At 40.2% G+C, this 25,614-nt stretch overlaps 1 protein-coding gene across 1 annotated transcript; it reads right to left on the bottom strand.

The window, feature by feature from the left end:
- Positions 1-3,873: 3,873 nt before the first annotated feature.
- On the bottom strand, positions 3,874-15,682 carry LOC139204229 (solute carrier family 28 member 3-like). Its single transcript, XM_070834210.1, has 17 exons — positions 15,615-15,682; positions 15,079-15,164; positions 14,848-14,939; positions 12,902-13,091; positions 11,466-11,610; positions 11,242-11,355; positions 10,528-10,605; positions 10,034-10,114; positions 9,685-9,765; positions 9,433-9,558; positions 8,961-9,091; positions 7,777-7,945; positions 7,452-7,649; positions 6,527-6,608; positions 5,470-5,568; positions 4,691-4,805; positions 3,874-4,003 (listed from the first exon to the last, which is right to left on the bottom strand). The coding sequence occupies exons 1-17, from the start codon at positions 15,660-15,662 to the stop codon at positions 3,886-3,888; spliced, it is 1,953 nt and encodes a 650-aa protein (XP_070690311.1). The 5' UTR covers positions 15,663-15,682; the 3' UTR covers positions 3,874-3,885.
- Positions 15,683-25,614: the final 9,932 nt, after the last annotated feature.

Raw genomic sequence — 25,614 nt, 5'->3', positions numbered from 1 at the left:
TTGATATTTCCCGGGCCCCCGAGGCCATTAGGGGAGCGGCATGCTCACTAAATTAGAGTAATGAGGAGTTTGGTATCCAGCAGCCTACATGGAAAAATGGACAGAAGAATTGAGGGGAGTGGAGGATCCAGACCAAAATCTAATTGCTTCCATAGGTTCAGGAACAGTCCTATGATGAGTTTGTGTGCAGAATAAATTTGCAATATTCAGGTTTTCAAAGGCACAGGGGGGTAAACAGAGCAGGGAGAAGTGGGTGTGGGGTGTCAATGATAACAGAAAGAAGGAAGCGAGAGATTGAAAGAAAGAGAGAGAGAGAGAAATGTGAATCACACACGGCTGCTCTGATCCCAGCATGTGTCCATCTCTGTCCCAGCCTGGCCCCCCGCCTGGCCTCCAGGGAATTTATTTGTGTGTGTGTCAGTGTGTGTGTGTGTGTGTGTGTTTGTGACTGACAGAGAGAGAGTATGCATTGGTCAGCTAGCGTATGCACGTCAGTGTGTTTTTCTGTGCACTTGTGTGTGCGTGTGTCTGTGTGAGCTCTCCCAGCAGGAGTGAAAGCACATGGGATGAAGGGCACATGTGGCTAAACACACATTTAGTCATAAAACAGTCGCTCAGCAGAGGTTTTTCTCAGAACCTGCCCAAACGTGTGCTGTTAAAGGGGAGAGCGGCTGCATTATTTGCCAGAACAGAACGGCAAACACCTCTGACTCCTCCGTGTCAAACACTCCTGAATGCATCTTGATCTAAACGGTTAAATGGGCACATTTTCACTTCTGCCCAGATTGGAAGTGATGGTCCTTAAAATCCTGGTAGATGAAAGGCACCATGCCAAGATAATTCAGAGAAGAGCTGTCCAAGAAAAACAATATGCAGCATCAGATATTTAACGGGTCTATATCATGTTGGTGTTTCACAGATTCTCCTTTTTTATCACAATAACTTGTTCTGTTCAACAGGTTCACAAAATAACATCTAATTCACAGCCTCACTCTGATGGGCAGCGAGCAGATGGATAACGGACACACAAATACAGAGCTCACAGCTTACTCACAGAATCAGATTTGTAAATATGAATGTGAATATGTGGGTAATGTTCTGATCAGAAACATGCTTCTCCACTATTCACTAGAATTAATGTACCAGCGCGTCTATTCGCCTGCACACGTTTGTCAGGGATTCTCCTGTTTAATTTTACACTCTGCAACAAGACACGTCCATGTAATTATGTGTCAACGAGCAATTAAAGAGTAATTAAAGCATCAATTAAAGTTGGTTAAGCAGAGCGCATGTCATGGAGAACAGTGATTAGGCACAATAGTCACATAAATGTTCATGTAGCTTATTAACATTATCTATCTATCTATCTATCTATCTATCTATCTATCTATCTATCTATCTATCTATCTATCTATCTATCTATCTATCTATCTAATCATCACCTATACTTATTGTGTCCCTTCCTCTCTTCAGCCCCCAATCCTTTTTCTATGCTTTTACCATCTCTATCTTTTCTAATCATCCATCTTAGAGGCTCTGTGAATCCATCTAAACCCCAGATTCAATCAATCTGTTTTCCAATGTTCTTCAATCCACCTCCATATGCATCTTTCATCCCTACGGCCTCCTCCTTCCCTCCGCTCCCTTTCCTTTGTGTGCTCTTTGGAGTGCTGGTGGATGACAACTTCATCTCCATCATTCAGTTTCTCTCCTCCTCTTCATCCCCCTCTCCTTCAGTTGGAGTGGCGCTACATGACAATCCAATATCCACCAGTCTCAGCCTCCTAATGCTCACCCTCTCCTTGTCTGTGCTCTACAGCCGTGTGTTTCTTACTTTTACTCCATCTTTCCACCTTTCGCTTTCCTTCCATCCCCGTATCTATTTTCTGCTGCTGCACTAAAAGCAACAATTAAAGTGTCATAAAAACATGGAGATATGAGTTAACAATCAGCGTTTGCACTTTCCTACCAGCATTTGAAAACAAACCTTTGATGTGTTGAGATTTGAATTTTGGTGGTTTAGTGAAACATCTTTTATTTTTCAAATATCCACAATATAACACAATTTACCCAAAAGACAAACAATAATATATCAGAAGAATAAATGAAAGAATTGCCTGCAGCAAATTTAGAAATATTCCGTTTTACCCTATTTTGAAAATCAGATATGTAATATTTGTTTATTTTGATAAACTACTACATAATTATTCCAAGACTGCAATTAAAAAATAAAATGAAATAAACTATGGTCATCTCAGGTGAGCTGTACATGCACAAGCTATTTTCCCACAATTAAATATTAGTGTGAATGTCATTTTTACATTTTGATCTTTTTTTGAATAAATGTGCCACTGTGCTCATCTCTCATCCCAACACAAATAAAACACATTTCCACATGTTTCTTTACAGAGACCACAGTCCAGCATCTTTAGACAAGATGACAAACATGTTATTAAAGCAAATTCCCAAATCCCATCGTCTCACGACGCAATTTTCTTATTATGTTGTAATATTGTTGTTATTAGCCAATGAGAAATTATAGAAAAAATGGTCTCTTGTTTGTAGCTGTTGGATCTCAGTCTATGAATAACATTTGATAGATATAACATAGATATGATAGTTATATAGCTATAATAGTATAGTGGTACATCATATACTATTATAATAGTCCTAATAGATATAATAAAAAGATATAATATGAGCAACATCTGTGATCAAAGGACGGAAAATGTCTTGTACTTTGTGTAGCTTCCAAACTTAGTTGTAGTTCTGTCTCAGCCCAGAGACACTCGAATCATCCTGACTCCTCAACATTTCCACAGACATGATTACTTTTCCCTTGTGATCTCACAGCTCCGTGTTTAAATGAGACTTACAAATGTAAAAATGAGCTCAGTGAGAGCGCATGGCAGCATGGCGCCAACAAATTGCCATGTGACAGCATCTGATGGCTTAGTCTAATGTAATGTGTGAAATTCGCACATGTGCACACAGCTCCTGCCCTCCAAGAAGGCAGCCATCTGACCTTTAGCTTGTGGTGGATTTGGTGAAGAAGCTGTCATTTGCCGCCTCTGTGACGACATGCTTGTCTCATACATGCAGATATTGAAAGTGTGCACCCTTTCTACCCTCCTCCTCCTCCTCCTCCTCCTCCTCCTCCTCATTGTCCGATGGGTGGTCTGAGTGTATCATTTTCTGTCAGTACTAATGAGCCAGTTCTTGGACAGTTGGTAAGCCAGTCAGACCATTATGACTGACTGACCTGGGCTTTGCTGGCTTGACATGTGCTTCAGTATGTACTACCAAATGGGGAAAAAGAAGACACCAGTGACATCCAGTGGCTCAGTAATAAACTGCTTTTTCTTGTTACGCTAATGCTCAGCCCATTTGGCAACTGTCCTGTCTGCCAAATGTGTGCTTACATGACGCTGTTTTTCTTTTTCATTGTCTTTTTGTCTCAGCTTTTTCACCATGTCATGTTAAAGCTTTGCAACAGCTACAGGCAGACAGGAAACAAACAAACACATAGAAAAGACAAATGAGAGAACATAAATTAGCTGAATGATTAGCAGAATGATTGTTCTACTATTGGATTATCATTATCGACACAGTAACGTTTGCATATCTTAAATGTCGCAGCTGGTAAAGACTAGGTCAAGTTTAATTACTTTATGTTTTGCTTGGTAGCAATCAATACAGTCTAATCTTAATCTATTAATCTCTGGTGATGCACTCTGTTCCTCTGCATGCACACAAGATTCATATAGCCCAAAAATGTGACATGATGATATTTTTTCATACAACGTTACTAAAAATACAAAATAACAGCAGTAAAAAAACAAAACAAAGGGTTGCCACTGAGGTGTGTTTTTGTTTAGCAGTGATTTACAACACCAAGCTGCAGTTGAAGTGTGTGGGGTGTATGAGGGAGCAGCAGTGGTGCAGACTGCTCAGACTGAATCCTCCACCGACCGTCATGTTCCACGGCTCACTCACAGTCACACTGCAAAAAGAGAGAGAGAGAGAGAGAGACTTTATTTATTCCACACCAGGAAAATTTACTTGTTACAGCAACAGAGGAGAAAAAAAAGTGTCATTAAAAGAATTAGTGCAAAAACAAAGGATATAACAAAATATAAAAATAAATGCAAATATGAGAGAAAAAAAAAAATATATAGATATATATTTAATACATACATGTGTGTATTGCACAGAATATTGCCAGTGTCGCACAGTAGTAGGAAAACAAAAACAAAAATGAGTGGTGATAAAGTGTGGGTAGTGGCTGTGATACTGTCATGAGCACACACACACATATACACACACGCACACTGAACCACAGTGTCTCTTTTCCCTCAGCTGTTACAGCTCTAAAAGCTGTTTGTGATATGTTTATAACTTTACAGAGATTTGGAAATAGTTATAGGTAGGTGTTATATTCAATACTGGCATTCTATGGTCTGTAATTTCTGCATAAAGGACCATTACTAAATAAATCAGACTATTGATATGGATGCAGTTTTGATAGCAGAAGCAATCACATCATCACATCAACTTACTACAGTAACACACCGGCACAGACACACACAGACACACACACACACACACACACACACACACACACACACACACACACACACACACACACACACACACACACACACACACACACACACACACACACACACACCTGTTATACAGTTGTGTGCAGCAGGTGACCAGCTGAGAGCTGCTGCTCCCGTTGATATTGCTGAACTCTGTGCTCAGGATCTGTGGGCACTGAGGACCAGGGACGAACAACATACCTATAAAACCCAAAGCAAAGTCATCTTTAAATATTTTCAGGTATGCGATAACTCTTCAGAATTAAATTATAGTTGTGAAGAATCTTTATATCATGATATAAAGTTAAGAATGGTGCATCTGTGGCTTTGGCTTAGTTTTTTTAAACAAATTCATAATTGTGAGTAATGGCCTCCAGTGTTGAAACACTAGAATAACTGTTATGTAGCTGTTAAAAATAAAGCTGGTTAAAGGACAAAGTCAGCATGAACATCTGTGAGTGACAGACTGATATACTGTACAGTACATGTTTACCTGACCAGCACCTCGTGTGGCTGTATTAGCTCTAATATGACAAATGGGTGTGACTATTCGCATAAATGTGCTCTGAATATTATGATTAAAATCTTATTTGAGAACTCTGCCATCTTTGGTTTTTCTAATAAAATCAATGCTGCGCCCTCACTTAAAACCCAGTAATTGATTTACCGTTTTGTTTTTACTTCAAAGGGACACAAAATAGTAAGTAATATGTATATAATAAGAAAACATATACCTGGATAGATTATTGAACAGACCGATTGGGCACAGACCAGGGATCCCGAGGGGTCGGGGGGCCATAACCTCTGTTAAAAGTGACTGTTACTAATTCTAGTTGCTGAGTAACAACGTCATAAAACATATCACCTGCAATACAAGCTGTCATGAAACAGGAGACGCTGCCTGCAATCAGAGCTCTGAAGCCACAACTGGAGATGTCAGTCCGTCTATCTGGAGTCATGGCCGCTGGAAAAAGATAAACTATGTGTTAAACAACAAACATCTCACTTCATTCAGTCCGCAGTATATGTATGTACAACATATAATCAGGTTTTATATAAAAAAAAGAAGATAACAAACTAGAAGTCACCATTCACTTGCCTGGGTTGCATAGAAAAATGATAAAAATTTGATGGTAAAATTATTTGATTCTCCCTCTTTGACTTTTTATTTCAACTTTGTATGTGATGCAATGTGTCTTGTGCCACAGACAGATTTCCATTTATGAAGATCTCCATTTATGGAAATGAATCATCCTATTCATTTCACATGTGAAGTTTTTGTAGATAATTTGTAACTACTGCTTGCTGATCTTAATGTGTCATTTGCAGATTTCTTTTTTCTTTGGGTAGAAGATTTTTACATTTTTCATCATGTGGGGATACTTTTGTTGGACATAAAAGGTCCGTTTCAATGCCACCATTCTTTTGACATAAGCACACGCATTTACACTTGGTATCCGTTACTTATATATATGCTGAGAGTATGTTTGAGAATTCAGGGGAATATCTAAGTTTCCTTTGTTTCCCAGGCTATAAGGCAGTCACAGGCCAAATGAAACAGACATATCCTCTCATTCAGCCCACTCACTGTAACTTGCTTGAATGTAACACATGGATTCCTCACCACTCACTCCCACTTCTGCCAGCCAAAAGAAAATTCATTTGAATTTTAACCCGTTACATTTCTACATTGTGTGTGTGTGTGTGTGTGTGTAGCAGAAATTGTATCTAGTGCTTAGTTTCAAACCATTTTTGGGACAATTAAGCACTTAATTCAAATTAAATTTACTCAAGAACACATTTCACTATCAAACCTCAGCAGTATATGATACCTGCCAGTAACTTTCTGAGCTTTAATTTTCTTGTTTATCAGCTAGGTGTTACTGCTCGTCTTTGTTAACGGCTCATGAGATGGCACTCACACAATGCTCCAACCGTCATCCCCAAGGAAGCAAAGTTGGAAAATCCACACAAAGCGTAGGTTGCAATGGTTTCAGAGTGGACCTGAATGAGGAAACAGAATACAGTTGTTCAGGGAAAATATCCAAGCTTTGACTATAGCATCTGTAATAAATTATACGTGTCAATACATATGTTTCCTATGCCACATGTAGCTGGTGGAGGCAAAAACAAGTAGACAGCATTTGGAAGACTCAGAGTCAGATGTAATAGTTATGACATAATTCTACATTTTCTACCAAAAGTTGATCATTTTAAATGATATTGAATTACCAATCTGCATCACATTAGGACCTGGAATATAATCATACATCTTCTCTGATGGTGCACAGACCAGTGTGGCTTCATCAGCTGAGACAATGTCCACATTGGGTTTTCAAACTAAATACTTCAGTATGGCTTAAATCAGATTATATTTGAAAACAAGACCTTCCAATCACATTAGGATGTGTAATGTGCCTGAAAGTACAAAATCTATTTCATTTATTTAAAAAATAACAGTGTGGTTACATACACAAGGACAGAGTAGAAACTTACATCTTTTGAAATGTTGGTGATCTGACTGTTTAAGTCAGAAAAATCATTATTTGCATACCTGAAAAACAATGACAAAAGTAATCTGACTAACATTAACTGGAATACTACATGGAAATAAGTTAAATGAGATGTGCTGAATGCATTTCCTTCCTCATAAAACATTGTTTCCTGGCTCACTGTTGATCAGTGGAATAGTGTCACACTGCTGTAAGGTGACAGCGCTAACCACCACATCCCAATTAGTCAGAATTTCAATGACACACAACAGTAGAAAAAAAAAAAATGACAACGACAACGACAATCTGAACAAACACAAGAGTGAGAACACATGATATGACGAGTGAGACTTACAGAAATGTACTGCTTCACGTTGCCCACATATTCTGGCCCTCCTGCTTTTCGCCTCTTAATTAATTGTGACAACTTCTGATATGCCACAAACTCATTGAGAAATGTCTTTATGCCAATCAGCTCAGCAACAATGAAACTGTCCTCCCAGGAAACACCCATCATGAAGGAGAGAGGCATGAACATGTAAGAGCAGATGAGCTGAAGGAGAGACAGAAAGAAGCAAAGGAAGAGTGAGCACATGGGTTGATGTCTGAATATATTTACAGTTAGTATGTATTGGAGAGTTGGTGTGCAGAGTGTGTCAGTGTCAGGTTGTGGCCATCACCGAGAAGCTGAGCTGCGGACAGTCCAGCATCCCGCCCAGCCAGGAGAGAGCAGCATCGAAAAAGGCCAACAGTGCCAGGAAGGCAATGAGGTTGACAACAATGTTGGCCACTAACGCCACAGCACAAGACGCACCTTCAGATGCTGCCTCCAACATGTTCTTGCTCTCTCTATGTGACACAAACAACATTTTACTCAATCCCCTGAACACCATCTTATAAAAACAGCAGTGTCATCAGCACATTTGAAAATGTGAAATATTGTGGTTGGTGCGGTAATACTGTAGATCATTACAAGTTCAGTTTAGATCAATCTAGATGACAAATCACAGATTAATTTAGCAAAGTGTCTATTTGCACATGGGTATAAATAAGTCGGTTTTGATCTTTTGTTTTTAGTCGTTTGGTTAGGTTTAGGCACCAAAACTAAGGAAATAAAAAAGTAAAACATTTTTTTGGAAAAACAACTGTGTGATATAATTCTTACATCCAAATTACCTGAATGTTATCTATACCATATTTCACCATCTCAGACCAAAACAAATGTGTGCCTTACCCCTCCCCCGTTGCTGCTGCCGCAGCTCTACGGCTGCATCTGCTGTCCGTCCTCATTTGTTCTGTTCACAACTGCTGACTGATGGCCTCTCTAGCTTTTTTAGTACAGTGTTAGCTCAGTAGTTTATCTCAGTCTGTCACTGGGCAGCAACTCGGACTCATTTTTGAGCTCAGTTTCTCTGTGCTATGGTCTCTCTAACTATGATTCACAACCAAAGTTGATTTCTCATTATTTTAATCACAAAAGAGAAACATTATACAATGATATAAATAAAGTCTTCAATTCTTTGTTTCTTCAGAATTTGAAATTTTGTGGAGATAAAACTTGCTAACACGATTATTTATAGCATAACAGAGACTGGTGTCTTTGATTATTTTTTGGTACGTGATAATGACCTTGATTCAAACCTAAATTGTTTTGGTGATCTTTTAATCAATCTGAACTAGAATAGTCATAATCCTTACAACACCCCTGATAGAACCAAGAAGATAGGGGGAGTGGATGAGGCACAGAGGGACAAATGAACAGATTTAGGGATTGATTTAAGGAGGAATGCAATTTAAGGAAGGATTAGAGATACTGTGTGTGTGTGTGAGTGTGTTTACATATGTTTATTCTGTCCTCCCCTACCCTTGTTCCATTTTGAGATCGTGACTGGCTGTTATACTGGGGGTCTCTGTTTCAGGCCAGAACATCTTGGCGACGGCCAGAGACGCTGGAGCAGACATCAGTGATGCCGTCAACAAGTGTGTCGCCTCAACCTCAAAAGAGAAGCACATAGAACAAGACATAAATTTAGTGGTCAATGATTTATTGAGCTCTTAAAGTCCAGTGTATACTCTCAGATTAAGTGTCAAGGGCAGTCAAGAGTCTCTTAAAGTTTGAAGTTTGTTCTAAATAATCCACTCAGGCCCTTTGATCAGGAATTAAACATTTTCAGGTTACATTTTAGAATAATGTCTCTAAAGCTAAAGCATAGTTCTTATTGCCATGACATCTTTAGCATTTTCTTAAAATCTGTCCTTTTGAATATACTGAAGAATTAATGATAAACCCACTGCCCTCTCCTCATCCCCACCCTCCCCTGCATCCGCCTCCTCACCCCAAAAGAGATAAAGGCTCCTAAAATGGTACCAGAGATGCCGGCAAAACCTCCCGTCATCACAGCATGGATCTCTGAGCGAGTTAGCCCACTGATGTATGGACGAATCAACAGAAGTGATTCTGTCTGAAAGAGAGAGATAATGAGCAGGCCGACCAGGCTGACTTGTGATTAGTGGAATTACAGACTAATATAATAATATCAGAGATTTGCTTGCTGTTGACATTGCTGATTATTGTCTAAAGTGTTTACCTGGCCCAAGAATATATTTCCAGCTGCAGCCAATGACTCTGCTGGAGACGTTCCCATGGTAACCTGCATAATGAATCCAATCTGGGGAAAAATCAGAATCAAAGGAAAATAACTCACCTGTAGAAATGTATAATCTTAAATATACAAATTAAAAACTAAGAATCACCATCCACATTGTATCATTAGGCTCATTTCCAATTACTGTCAGTTGTCATTATTTGTCTGTGACTCCTTAGACCGTATTTCTTTTATGAAAGGTGCTTTCAAAAGGTAAATGGTTTGAAACAATTGATTTGGCATCAGGTACTTCACTCCATCCAGGCACTTCATCCTCTGTGGACCTCCTCACCTTGAAAATGAGCCAGGGCATGAAGCCAATGTAGTAGAGGATGGAGATGACAGAGCTTAGAAAAACCAATATAGGCATCACCTGGAGAGAGTCCACAATCATCATCATCATCATCATCATCTTCCTTAGTATTATTGAATATGTTAACATGGAAAATGAGAAATCTTGTTATTCACATCCCTACATACATGTATCTAATATTATCCAGATTTCCAATAGCGCGGCTCCTTTTAACATACTTCCTGGTACAATTATATTTTATGTTTTACTGACTAACTGCTCCTGTGGCTGGAGCTGATGAGGCACCTGCACACATGACAGGCACTGATGAGAAAGGCTACAAAAATCAGGCTGTGTTTCCCCAGCCAAAACATATTACCTGGATATGCTAATGTCCATGTAAACAGACTCATCTTTGCTATTTACTCTCATCACTGTTGTAATTGTACTGTTAGCTTGTTCATGTGTGTGTGTCTGTTGTGTGTGTATTGTACCTTGAAGGCGAAGAAGTGGTCTTTATAACTGGCACCAAACACAAACCTCGACCCAACATCTGTGAATGACAAAAAATGCTGTGTGGAGGAGATTTTGAATTATTAGCAACAGGAACAGAAAATATTGAAAGAAGTGATTGGATCTTTTATATGTAACATGTAAATATTTTATCGTCATTTACACTTTAAATAACAAGTATAGATGCAGGAGGATGTTTGTGAATGTTTCAGAGCTACAGTTCATGCCCAAAGTAGACTTTTATGCTGGTAGAAAACTGGAGAAAACAAAAAGAGGATCACAGGTAAACAAAAGAAGGACACAAGGAAACAAAGAAGAGAAAATAAGGACTGAGAAGAAGGAAACAAGGAAGAAAATAGGAAACAAAGAGACAAAACCAGAAAAGGAAAGGGAAGCAAAGAAACAAATCAAGAAGATAAAAAAGAAAATAAAGATACAGAAGCAAACAAGGAAACAAGCAAAGGAAACAAAACAAAGAAACAAAACAAGGAAAAGAAAAGAAAACCGAGAAAAGGAACGAAGAAACAAGAAAAACGATAAAAGAGAGCAAGGAAACAGAAGAAAGAATAAGGAAACTAAAGAAGTAAACAAGTAAAAGAGGAAACAAAAGAAGGAATCAAGGAAGACAAAATAAGAAAACAAAATATTCCAATAAAAATGTGTGTGTGTGTGTGTGTGTGTGTGTGCACGTGCACCTCTGCTTGTTTTCCGAGCCATTGCACTGCAGCTAAGCCAAACGAGGTCCTGAGGATCAGCAAACCAAACACAAACTGTAGCCCGATCCCCCATAGCAAAGTTTGCCAGGACCACTGCAACGCACACATGTACAATGTGTTCATACACAATGAATGAATTAATTTGTCAGAGAGTGTGTGTGTGTGTGTGTGTGTGTGTGTGTGTGTGTGCGCGCATCCCTTACCCTGAACGGGTGTTTAGAGAACAGCAGCATTAGGAAGATGAAGAACAGCAAACCAGAGAAAGACACCAGCTGTCTGGTCCCCTGCTGAGCTGTGTCCAGTGCTAACCAACACACCACGGCCACCAGCAGAAACCCGTATATTATCCTGAGAGAGGGAGAGAAGGAGAGAAGATGAAGAACATGCTGTAAGTTTAAATAATGAAAAGAAAACAAGAAAACTTTATATATTACTCAGATTGTGCATTGCTGAGAGGAGTAGACTGTGTAGATGGCCACACAGACAGCAACATTTTTGAAGGATAACTTTGATAATCTTAAACCTGGGCTCTATTACATACTTTTGGATTTGTACTACATTAAAATGAGGAACCGTAGAGCCAAATAAATTGCGCTTTGCCCTGTTCAGACCTCGCAATAACATGGAGATTTTGTGATCCGATCACAAGAGGACACCAAGCTGAAGTACATGTTCGGAAGCTCACAAGATGCATCGAGGATGCAGTGAGATCTTATCGCTCAGACCTTGTTCAAAGGTGTCAGGACCACTTTCTTTTAGCAGTGTGTACCAGCAGTGTCCCGATTCACATGGAGGTCCGCATACTCAGCTGACATCGCAGCACATTAGTGCAGGTGACAGATTGAGCCTTTAATGGCTACAGGAAATACAGCGTCTTTGTGGCAAGCATCCTGTAGTGGCAGCCTGAAGGACGGGTGATCAGGAAAGTTGAGAATCTTTAATCAACATGTTTATATGGTAAATGGGCTGTATTTGTATAGCACCCTTCTAGTCATTTTGACAACTCAAAGCCCTTTTACATTACATCCTCATTCACACATTCACACATCATTCATACAGGAGGAATCAATCTGGAAGAGACTTTTCTTTCACACACATTCACACACATTCAGTGTCTTGCTGAAGGACACTCAGACATGTGGACTTGGAGGAACCGGGGATCAATTTTGCTGACTGATAAATGAACCACTCCACCTCTGAGCCACAGCCGCCCCAATGTTTATTCACCCCAGTTTGTTGCAGTCTACATTTTCTATGTTGTAATAACATTTATTTAAGTCTATGTTGTGTCTCTTGAGCTAGAACAATTACTTAATGTGCCCTGTAGCACAGAGCAGGCCCTCTCACACTTCATACACCCTTATCCTGTCATGTTTGAAAGCAGTAGTCATGTTGACTCCACAAACAATGAATTTCCTCTGTCTGAGGACATTGTTGTTGCCAGGAGACAGAGAAACCCTCAACATAATACGAAATCATTTTCTGAACTGTCTTGCATGTTATGTAGTATATAATGTAACATAAAATGTTCATTAGTTACAGCTGTCATCATGATTAAAAGACCAGTGAGTGTACCTCCTTCCTTTGACAAGGAATGTGCAAACCGGAGACAAGATTTGAACAGCGTCTCATTTCTCACCATCTGATCCAAAGCCAGTGTCTGCTGAGAAGGTCTCTGATAGGATAGAGCTCCTCCCACAGCCGGTCGCCATGGCGCTCCATGATCCAGTCCCAGACCAAGAAGAATACAGTTACCAAGGAGATGACCAGCAGCACGACAGCTCGGCGGAAGTTCAGGACACATGCCGCTATCACTATGGCAACGAGGCCTGAAACAAATTTACCATTAGTATGACATCATTTTACGCCTCTTGTATTCAAACAAATCAAAAGTTTTATTTATTTGCGCCTTTACATCCTCCAGTTAAAGGGACAGTCGTTAATGTCAGCACTAAAATGACCAGTGTGAAACTAAGCTCATCTAAAGAGACCAGTCTGACTTATCAGTGATTTGTTGTACTGATGATGGCTCTTTAAAAGTACTGCATGTAAAACACAGGGTTGAATTTTATCCTTGAGGTCTGAAGTCATCAGTTGAAATGGAGGATTTCACATTTAAAACGCTGTCATTTCAGGTCATCCTTTACCTTTTGTTTTGATCTGTACGCTTGAATCCATTTAAATGGACCACTTTCATAACAGTTTATTTATATTTTACAGGCTTGCGAATGATGAAAAGCAGTATTTATAGGATTGAAATGTATTGAATTAGTAGTTGAGGAATCCAAATTTGATTGGCAAACGTTAATTATATTTGTTAAGAAAAGATTGAGATTTTCACGACACTTAATTCTGGGAAACAGTACAGCTTCTGTCCACAGAGGCTGCCAAAATAAATACAAAGTGTAGGTCCTTGTAGTTGCTTTAATCAAATGAAATTAATTTCTTTGGATGAACCAGTGGCCTTGAAAATCAACTCTGAGTTATCACAAATACTTAAAATGACCAAAAACTGATATTGAATATGCAAGTTCGAGGCAAGATTCGATAGGATGTATTATGTTAAATCAAATTCCACACCAGTGGGAATGGTAGATCGTGGATCTAACTCTTAGAATAAATTCACCTTTTTACAATCTTGTATATTTTGAAAATCAAAAATCTCTCTAAAATGTTTATGAAAAGGACGAAATGGTCATCGCACTGTGGTCTGTTTCTGCATCACACCTCAAGTATATCCTACGTTACTCATGTATATAATGGAACCTGTACATAGTAATTCCATATTTATTCCAGCATCTTTGCACTACTGTCTTTTCACACTCTGTCATAGGTTTGTACACCTATACTTTGTTACTCTTGTCTCCCTTTTTTTCTGATTGCGTGCAAGTTGCAAGCTGACTCTGATTCTGACTTGAAAGCAACAAATATGCAGTCATTTCTGTTATTATATGTGGACCAATACAGTATCAGTAATACCACTAATTCCTCCCTTGAAATTGCCATAGGAACTAGCAAATGCATCCTTGTCCTTGTGTATCCTTGTGTATTTGTGTGTATTAGTGTGTGTATGTGTGTGTGTCTTTGTGCGTGAGTGTGTGTGTGTGTGCACACTGTAGTCTGTAGTCTGGACAGTGCCATGACAATCATACACATGACGAACCATGGCTTGATTTTTCCATTAGCTATCATAGCAATTGTGTAGTGCATTACCCTAAATGGAAAAAAAAAGTTCTTTTTCTGTTTTTCTCTGTCTGTTCTACACACACACACACACACACACTGGCATGCTTGTGTCAATATGCTTCAAGGCACAGAGCATATAACCAGTGTAGCTAGTTTGCAAAGATAAATTAAACCACACTTTACAAGCCTTTATGCAAACTGAAAGAACAGTGAACATGCTTTCTCTCTGATAAAATATCAACATTAAGAGAGACTCTCTCATGCTGCAAATTTAAGAGACAATTTTCCCTTTGATTCTCAGGCTTATGTAAACGCACTGTTTGTATGTGGAGGTCCCCAGACAGGGGCCTGCAACCTATTTAGAGTTACACTTTAACAGACGTTACAAAGATCCTTTACCAGCAGCTAAAACCAGGTGTATAATCAGCCGGATCTGGTCTCTGTGCTCTGTCAAATAGCCCTGGAATGCCTCCATTTTCTTCTCCAGCAAGCTAAGGAGGTAGATAAGAGGAGAGGACATAAATGTTACATCAAAGTGAGAGGCAAGAGAGAAAGAGAAAGGCTGGTGGTTCAGAGGGTTCTGAGAAAATCTGACATGAAGAATGTGTTTGGCAAAAACAAAAATACAACCTTTTATTCTGCACATCTGTCTTTTTGTGTTCATCTTCTGCAACTTTGGGAGCACTGTCCGCATCGATATGTATCCGTTGCTGCTCCTGCCATGCAGACACACACATATACATTTACACACGGCTTGAGGATAAATAACATTGGGTATATGCTTGCAGAAGGTTGCTTGCACAGTGACACATATTTATTTAAAACCTGAATGCAAACTCAGGAGTTGAAGGAGAGCTTCCCCTGTGCACAATGAGCACCTGTCTCCGTGTGTACAGGTGTGTGTCCAATTGAGGGTCTGAAACCGCCTGTTTATCCTACCGAGACTAAAACCACAGCACAGAATACCAAATTGTACTTCGTGCAACAGAGAGATGCTGCTTTTTAAGCATTAAAATTTTTTTTAACTCTCTCAATTACCTGTGGTGTACTGTTACAATTAACTGCAACAGCACTCAAACACTTCCAATCCTTTTCAAAAGCATTATTCAGGAACAGCTTGAGAAACAAGTCTAGTCTGTAGTCAGATATTCAAATATTTAGCTTACCTCTGGCTCAAAGGCCTTATTGTCTTTCCCCTTTTTTTGAATGTTCATCTCAGTTCCATTCACCTCCATTCTCTCTCGTAGTTCACATATGTTCAAGACTTACTGGGAGTCTTTTTTCTAAGCACACCTGTTCTGTCCTTTTCCCCTCCCATCCCCCCTCCTTCGCTGAGTCTCTGTTATCTGTTTTCCACCCCTGTCCTCCCTGGTGTTGCCTATTTGTTAGTTTTTAGGATAGTTTTTAGTATTGTGGATAATCTTGTGTTGTGACAGAGTTTTTCTTTTTCTTTCTTTCTTTCTTTCTGAGGTCATTAAGGGATAAACTCAATACGCACACATGCACGTGAGTTTATATAAGGGCTGCTCACTTCCAAACAGGAATAATTATTGGCACAAATGTCTTAAAAGCAGACCAAAAGCACTCACAATGACATGACCTCTCTTTTCTCCTTTTCATCTCTGAGACCCTGAAAGAAATGTTTGTACTATATTCCAGTGTTTGAACTGGTAGAGATAGTCATTAGAGCTCACTCTGTGTCTTTGTTGAATTAAAGCATTTTCACAGACAAGCTGCCTTCCATTGTTTCTCTGTGGGTGTAGCTTGTGCAATGACACAGTGTTGTCTCATATTTCTTAAGTATCCCAGCAGCCACTAGAGAGCACTGGTGTATCATTTCTCAGGACCGCAACACACGTGGCTGGTATGTGGAGATTAGAACAGGTCTATGTGAGTCCACATGACAATGTTCACATAGTCTGGGTGACACACTGACAGCTCCAACTCAAAGCCATTCTCACCCAAACATATGGACACCAAATTATCAAAAGAAAACAATTAAGTATGAATTAGACAACACATTACCTCCAATTTTAATAGAATATATCCACGAATCCTCCACAAAGATTACTGTAATTTGACTTGCTTGGCTACAAAAGCTTAAAATCCCCCCAAAATCTGTAATACTTTTAGACATTTCTCCCTTTAAAATGCAGAAGTCCAATCATCTGTCTTGCATTTGTTCTGCATGATTTAAAACCCTTCTGTCATGGGAGTGGGGTAATAGTTCACTTCAGAAAGAAGAGCGCTATTCAGCCATTTTTTAAGAGGAAAAAAAAAAAACTTTCCACTAAGGACACATGTGACCCACCCAAGAGTACTATCCACATTTTAAAACTACTGATCAAGCCAGGGCCAGGAAATACAAAAAAAACAAGGACAGAGCAGAGAAAGTTTGGTCAGACTGGTCTGTTTATCCATGCGTCATGAGCCAAAGCCCCTCACAGTTTGTAGATGAAGACAAGCACCACAGTCTGGATGAGCTGCTGTGATGTTTTCTGCACATACTCAGTGAGTAGAGTCCCCATCGTGACCCTGTCTGTCTGTTACTCACGACTTTGAGGTGAAGCAGGATCTAAACCCCTTTATGTATCTTCAGGGCCCATGTGAGCAAATGCTTTGATGAATATTTGGGCTTGAAAAGGACTTATTCTTCTTTACCTTGTGTGAACCTGAAACAATTACATTATCAAAAATCGCAGCACAGTCAGTTTGGCAGGTAAAAGCAGGTGGCTGATTTAAAACGACAGGTTACAAACAGAGGAATGTGACGTCTTCTCAAAACAGATCACTAAATCAATTGATCAATCATAAAATTATATTTACAAATATTTTTTAAACCCATCAATCATTAAAGTTATTTAGAAACAAAAATGCCAAAAAAAACTATTTTCATATTATTGTACATTTTTGTGAACTGGGCATTTTCCACAATAATGTAACATAATATGCAAAGTCAACCATGGGAAGATTAATTGAGGATAATTGGTAAGTGTGCTGACACAACAGATGATGTGAACTCTCATTAGGTGAACCATAAAAATACATGACTGTTATAATGAGACATAAAGGTACAGTGATCACACAGCCAGAGGCAAAGATCTTTACACTAAGACGTCACGTTGCTAAGGGAGGCTCGGTTACGTCATGAGAGAAAATACACACCGGCCGTCTTACCTACGCAGCCAATAAAAGAGAATAGCCAGTATAAAAGAGAAAATCCACTTCAGATTTATTTGTATGTTTTACATCTCAGATTTTATTGGTGATCTAATTTTATTTTGTATGTCTCCTGGAGCTGCTCCATACGGACAAATGACTCATACACAAATGACTAAAATGACACAGAGCACGGTCATTTTACATATGGCCTATTCAAATAAACACATTTTAAACCCACTATTGCAAACTAACTTTTATAATTCAGCATCAATGGACCATCTGCAGGAAGGCGTCTGAAGCTGTGACTTTTGAGTAGCTGCTCGTTTATATTTGCAGATGCTGACTTTGCTGTACAAACTCAGCCAGATATGACCCTAATTAAAACCATGTCTTAGTCCTGATATACAAGACAGTTAACAAGAGACTTTGGTTGTTATATCAGTTAAAAACTAAAACCAAAACATGTTGTTTCTGTTTTAGCGGGGACACCTTTAACATGTTTAAACCTCGTCAGTGCCAGCTTCCATTATATGTACATATGTATGTACAGTATAAATAATTGGTAAGTGGTGATTTGTGGTGATCAAGCATGCTGCATAATTTGCAAAATAAACTAAATATGAGCGGCATGCTGTTATGTGCTCACAGTGTTGGATAAAACACCTCACGACGGATGTTTTGTCTGAGGATGACAGATGGTTCATGTGGGTGACTGCATGTTTAAAATGTCAAAGACCTTTAACGCAGGTTACAACCTCTGTCAAATCACAAAAGGAACGAGGGCAATTGGAATATTATGTTAGTGAGACAGTGTTTTAATTGGTACGCCCCCTCTGATCTGTGCAGAATGCAAACACCCCGGTTTCTGAGGCAGGCATCCACCAGATTGGTTCAGACACAGACAGGGCTCCATAATTACACTCCTCTATTCAGCGGCACTGCCTGTGCGTCAGCACAAACGTCATATTAGAGCCACACATGGGGACAGGACATTGGAGAAAGAGAGAGGAGAGAGGAGGAGAGATGAGAGGAGAAAGAAGAGAGCGCTCCTCACAGCTGTGGTGTGCTGTTGATGCTCAGAGGCAGATGTTCTGTCATTCTCTGTCTCTCACATGGTGAAGGTGAAAGATTGAGGAGAAGTAGCTCTGTTCTTCAATGGCTGTACAAGCTTAAAAGACTCTTCCACAGCAGCAGACTGACTGGCATGCAGCCGTACAGCCTCCGCTCTAAGATGACAGATTATTGATTCAGGTCAGGTTTGGCTGGGAGCCCCATATGATTATGAAAAATGGCCTAGTGATTTAATAAGGTGAGGCTTGGTCTAGTACACACCAGCTAAAGACCTGATGATTGGTGATCGCTCCCTCTTTCTCTCTTGGTCTCTCACTCCCCCTCATGTAATGCTGTACTGTGCTGGATATTTACAGTAGAAACACCCACCAGTTCACCTGGCAATGAAAAGATACATTTCAGAAAAATCCCATTCACATGTATATGAGAGTGGAAATGTGGCACCAGAGTGGCTACCTCCATTCAAAATAAAGCCTCCTTTAGTTGGTTTTCATTGATTAGTTGTATACAGGTCTACTTACGAAACACCCAGCGTAACAACCAGATGATGATGATGATTATAATGACATGACTGATGATGAGAATCATTAGTGCAATTAGAGCCTGTAAATTGATATCCCCTTATATCTCATTCAGGCACATAATCTGAAGCCAGACAGCAGATAAATGAAACAACCTATTTAACGCACAAGTCTTCTGCACCTCTCTCTGTCTCTCTCTCTTTCTCTGTCAAACAAGGACACCTCCCTTCACAACTCAAGGCCGGTAAAGCCTGTCCCAGGTTGGTCACAGGACGCCACAGTTAAAACAGATGAGCAGGGGTTGGTGATAGACCAGAAAACACTCATTCTCACAGCCGTATGGACCTCATGTGCCTTGCTGAGGTGCCCTTGAGCAAAACACCCCTCTGCTCTGCACCTGACCCTTCCCCTAGACCTTCCTGCAAGCGAAGCAAGGAGCATCTCCCTAAGGGGGATCACTGAGGTATCACGTTATGCATGATCTGCTTTGATGCTGGTCCCTCTTCTGCTCTCTCTCTCTCTCTCCTCATCTCAGCCTTCATCATCCCAGCATCCCTGACTCTCCCATCTCGGCCGTCATTCATTCTGTATCCACCCACCACCACCACCTCCTCCTCCTCCTCCTCCTCCTCCTCCTCCTCCTCCTCCTCCCGTCTCTGTGTGGAGACTCATCCACACACAGGGAACATTGTGTCGAGGAGAGACACAGAGAGAGAGAGAGAGAGAGAGAGAGGGAGGGAGAGGGAGTGAGGGAGAGAGACTCCTTGGCACGCAGCAGTCAGTGTGGCAGTGTGATTTTGACTGACTGACTGACTGACTGACTGGGATTCACACAGGAGAGGGACGACACACACTCTGCTTTCTTCCTCCCTCCTCGCTGTCTTGTCTGTCAGCGTTGTCACGGCCGATGGTTTTCTAGCCGCGCCGCCTGCATCCACCTCAGCGTCGGTTTTTACTTTATTTCCCCTCTCCTTGATTGGCTGAACCTGGACTGATCCCAGCCAACCTGGGCCGGGCCGCGGGGCTGTTCAGCGAGCCTTATAGCTGAAGTTGGCACCCGAGATGAGCGCCTTGAGACCCGTGAGCGGGGCTCTCTCCTCGCCAGGGAGAGGGTCTGGTTCGTGGCGGTGCTGCTGGTGGTGGTGGTGGGTTGTGGTCATCTGGGTGGCGGTGGGCTCGGGAGATCCGTGGTTGTCCGCGGAGGCATGCCCGTTTTCTTGCTCCTGCAGCAGCACCAGGATCTCCTGTGTGGACCCGGTGAAGGGTATCAATGCTTTCCCCGTCCTGCAGACCGAGGCGGAGAAGGAGAACATCACCGACATGTGAGTGTCCCTCATAAGCATCAGATTTACAGAGGGGAGATGTTGGGCTCATATGTGCTCCTGAAGTCTTCTTAGTATCCCGCTTTTATCAAGGTGCCTGTCACTCCCAACACTTTCCCAATAGATGAATGGCATCCTTTACTCCTCATCTGCCAGTTGTGTCTGGAGCTGACAGGCGGTCCGCAAGGAAAGAGCCAGATCCGCTCCAGACTGTGTCTATTTAAAAAAAAAAAAAAAAAAATCTTTGAATGCATGCAAGCTAAGAAAATCTAAAGATTTAGAGGCTCAGATATGAATGTAAGTCCAGTTCTTTTATTCGGCTGGGGTTCGGCTCAGACACGCATCATATGTAACCTACATTGCATAACAGACTCACTGCCAACATGGGGCACATCAGCCTTTTCAACAGCAGCATGGAAACAAGCCGTTTAAAAATGAAAGGTGACAGACTTTATTCTGACAATCAGACAAAGCCCAGTCTGTGTGCGACCGCGTGCGTGTGAGCGTGCATGTGCCTAAGTGTGTGTGTGTGTGTGTGTGTGTGTGTGTGTGTGTGTGGACTGAGACACGCACACCAGACACCACTGTCCAAATATTGGCACAGACACTTCCCAAGATGGCTTATATGAGCGTATTTAAACGAGCCACGGACTCGGAGAAAGCAATATTTTTCTAGCTGGAGTCAACATTTTGCTTGCAGCGTATTTCAAAACTGGACCCTCCTTTTTTTTTCAAGATGTCACAAAATCTCAGTATGCATTGAGGAGCACTGTTCCCCCATTTCACGGTCATTTCACCAAACGTCATTTGGCCTAGAAATAACTGAGGCACGTTTACGCGTTTTTATCCGAGAGCAATTAAAGTTAGAATATGTAATTGCCGTAATGTCTGTCTTGGCAGAGATAAACGGCCTTGTTGATAACGGCTGGTCAGAGATGAACTTGGGAGAAGCCTTGGACGCTGTTGAAATGAGCCAGCAGTCTGGAGAAACGCATTCACTGAGTGCTTGGCTAATGTAAACAGACAAATCACTGATGACCGTACGAGGACGTCTAATTCCAAACGACCTTGCCAAAAACCGAGGAGATAGGTTATCCTGTCGCTTGTCTGCGTTAATTGGTTAAACATCCTGATTTGATAACTGCCCTGAAAACAAACTGACAGCACATAATGGGTTTTCAATGTCAGTGTGAATTCCTAAATGCGCTAAAACCTCAAATAACCCATAGTTCTCACAGTATAAAAGCTGAGTCAAGCAAATTACATCTAAAAATATCCTCCAGCAGACCTTGTTGAGGAGGTGGGTGTGCTAAAAGACTGGATGACAGAGGCAAAAATGACCATTAACTTAAATACTGATAATGGTCATATTTTGTGAAGAAATGAACACAAGAGAAACAGTACAGACAGTTGGTTTATATGTAACTCAGCTTTTGATAAGGATTAAAAACACAACATTTAACCTGCAACAAAGAGCCCATCTACTTTCATATCACAAAACTGAGGTTATGCCCTGCAGGTAATGCATAGTAGATTTAGGCAAAATGGGCACATGTGGGCATAGTAACTCAAAGCATAACTGCTCCCTGCGCATGAAGACCAACTTGCAGTGAAGGGATCATCAGACGTGATGAAAAACCAGTGAGGGATATGTGCACGTGCACGCTAGTATCCATTATTCAGCAACCAAACGCTGACTGCTTTTTCACTTTACAGCTAATTTAAAAATACGCGTCTGCTGACGTTGAAGGTTTAATTGGTGATTTATTGTAGATTGCAATAATACGCTAAAAGTGTCTTGAAAGAATTTAATTTTAATTGTGTAATTATTATTATCACGCAGTCTTGCTCTTTAGTGAAAGAAAATGTGTGACAGGCCTTTAACGCATTTTTAAAGGTTAAGTGGGTTGAGCGACGAGACTCAACATCATTTTGCATCGTCGTGTTATATTTGAAATGATTACTAAAAGAAAAATCTCAGACTGAAGGCCCTCCATTACTGAGCTGGGAAATCAGTGAATCTAATTAGAGATGGTGTTTATCCCAGTCCGACGCTGTCTACCATGTGAAAAACATAATTTAACCACCTTGTGATTTAGCACACAAACAACATGCGTAACAGTAAAACTGAAGAGCTCTGCTGTGACTGTGAAACATGTCCCCTCTCTGGGTGAGATTGTTCTCTCTGGAGGCTTCTGTCAGACTTAAATGTTCTCAGATGGTCAGATATTGCTGTGCTATTTGAAAAGTGTATGTTTTTCAAAACCGTGTCACGTTCACGCAGGTATACTGATTCTCATGAGGGAGTTGCCCTCAATAATCTGTGTTGGCCCTTAAAGGGTCGAGTGCCTTGCTCAAGTGCGAGAGAGGGGCGAAAGAGGAGAGGGGGCTGTGCCTGTTTGCCCACTTTTAAAAATTAGCTCCCATCATCATCAGTTCATTTTTTGATTTTGAATTCAAATTATATGGACTTATAATGTTCCTTTCTTATGTTGAAATATTTCTGTTCGTGCCTCCCTCTGTTAACAAATGAGCCTTCTGTATCTGCTGACAGTTACATCGCCAACCAGAGCAGCTTCTCCTCCATCAACGACAAAGACCTGCACGACTACAAGAATCTCAGGAACCTGTAAGTCTTTTATGATTCATGTTACCAAGACAGACACTTTAGCCCAGGGCACATATTCAAAGCTATTGTCAACAGACACATTTGCTGAAAAAATAAAGAGTGTTTTATGTCGTGTGTGTTTGTTCTATGGCTGTTCTGTCAACCGCATCCTCTGTTGAGTTGAAATGTTCAATGTCAGGGTCCAAATATAGGCTGCGTTTTAAGGAAGAATGAATAATTACCCTACATTTATGACATTTCAACAGTACTTTTATATCTGGCTTGTTATGGTCCACTCCATTAGAAATATTGATCTACTTTGTCTTTATTGATATTTCTCTCTCTTTGCTAATGCAATATAGTGCCTATATTGTTGCTTTGAAATCATGTTTAAGACAGTGTCCCTGAGTGTTTTGCTGTGCATCTGTGTCTCATTTTATTACTTCATCTAAAACAGAATAATCTACCAAGCAGCACTTTCTTGCAACATAATAACCTGTTAAGTAGACACTACCTAATTTTCCAGCCAGTGTCTCATTTGGTAGACAGATTAGTACAAAGCGCACTATGCACTACAAATGTATAAGCATTTAATTGTGGTTGGACCCAGTGGGAAGAAAACACTGAAGGCAGGCAGGCAGGAGTGTCTGAGCCACAATCACATGTCTAAGAACACTTAATGCTCAATTACACCACATGCATGCAGAGTTAATATTTTGTAGGAAAAGGTCTTGATACTAATATGATGATATAATTTCACCATTTCAATATTTTTTACAGTAATTTAACGTTTAAATGGTGACATGACAGTCTTTGCTCAGTCCCAGTCATGTCAGCTGAGATAAATCCGTCACAGGACATCAGTTTAACTTTTCACTACAGAAAAGCTGTTGTCTCTCAGCAGATGAAGGGTGCGCACTCTCAGGACCTGGGTTTAACAGTGCTGAGTAATGCACAGTATGTAGGAATATTAAAGGCACCTGACTGTTCAAACATGATTTTGTACATGAACAGACTTTGTATGGAGACACCTGTTGTATTTACTGCAAATAAATGTGCAGGTGTTGGCGCTGCACGTGGCAGACATGCTGACGGCTCTCTAGAAATATCTTTAATTGGGACATTTCGCATGGACTCCCCTGGATTAGCGAGGAGAAATATTTGTTTGTATGATTGAAACATTACAGTGTAATATTCATGACACTCCGCACAAAGTGTTCCTGGTGTCCAAGGAAATACGGTCTGTAGATGGATGGTATAAACTGGAAATAAACAACTACAGTTTAGAGTCTGATGTGCAGCAGAGTTTAGCCAAAAGTCAAACATTTCTTCATAATTACATTTGGCTACCTCACCATCAACTATAGAAACAGGAAGGTTTGCTATGCTTTGTTAATGTCTGACAAATGTTTCACCACTGCAGCTGTATTTTTTGGTGTTCTATAGGTCCATGTGACACAAATAATAAATAAATGACAGACATATTCAGAGGATGTATATTGTTTTCGGACTGGTACAGTTTTGGTAGCATCATTCATTTAAAGGTTGTTAAATGGAAAACCGTATGAATTGAAAATTGGTTTCTTTTAAATGTGAACAACAACCTCTCTGTGTCTCATCCACACTCCAGAGACCTGTACTCATGCAACGTTACACTTAGGACAATAATGTACATTATGTGCTCTACCTGTCTGAAATGCCCATCCTTACTTTATCTGTACAATATATGCTTTGTAAAGTCTATATATAAGAATATGATTTGGTGAAAAGGTCTCTTTGCTGGTGTGTATCCTCCTCTAACATGACATATTAGATACTGGTGCCACTTTATGCAACTGATCAGGAAGTTTTTGATGGCGCAGTTGTTTCTAATTATTGTAAGCTGACAACAATACTGACGTATTTGTTTTTGTGTCAGAACGGTGACAAACAGCAGGCTAACATATGTATCGAAGCTGGCCTTTGAATACAACATCAAGTTACAGTACCTGTAAGTAAAAATTCACCTACTCTTTGTCTTCTACTACCACTACTACTACTACTGCACACATTTATTTATCTTCTTCCGTGAGCAAATTTGATTGTTGTTTTAATTTTACTCTGTTGAATTATTCATTGTCAAAATTGTTGAATAAACACATTTATATCATAATGTAAATTTATTTGTAATATTATCAAGAGAGAACCATGTGATGGCTGAGTGATTGATGGAAATGAAGCCCAGTTCAGGCTCAGAGTGAACAGGATTTAGAATTGATCTTGGGATCTTGTCAACATAATTAAAGTCTGATACTTATTATACTGATCAAATGCAACACTTAAGGTTAATTGTCACAATCCTTAGAGGGGAAAACTTTTAATGAGAAAAATAATGCAGGCTTATTGGTGCACGTAGAAATGAGCCGGCAGTTGCTGCAACATCCACCTAACATTTTGTTGTAATGTTACGATCTCATTTCCTGATGTTCAACTTAATTTCCAG

The sequence above is a fragment of the Pempheris klunzingeri genome, chromosome 7, assembly GCF_042242105.1.
Source record: "Pempheris klunzingeri isolate RE-2024b chromosome 7, fPemKlu1.hap1, whole genome shotgun sequence".
Classification (NCBI taxonomy): domain Eukaryota; kingdom Metazoa; phylum Chordata; class Actinopteri; order Acropomatiformes; family Pempheridae; genus Pempheris; species Pempheris klunzingeri.
Note: the sequence above shows the minus strand (reverse complement) of the source record. Positions and strands in the feature narration are given on the sequence as shown.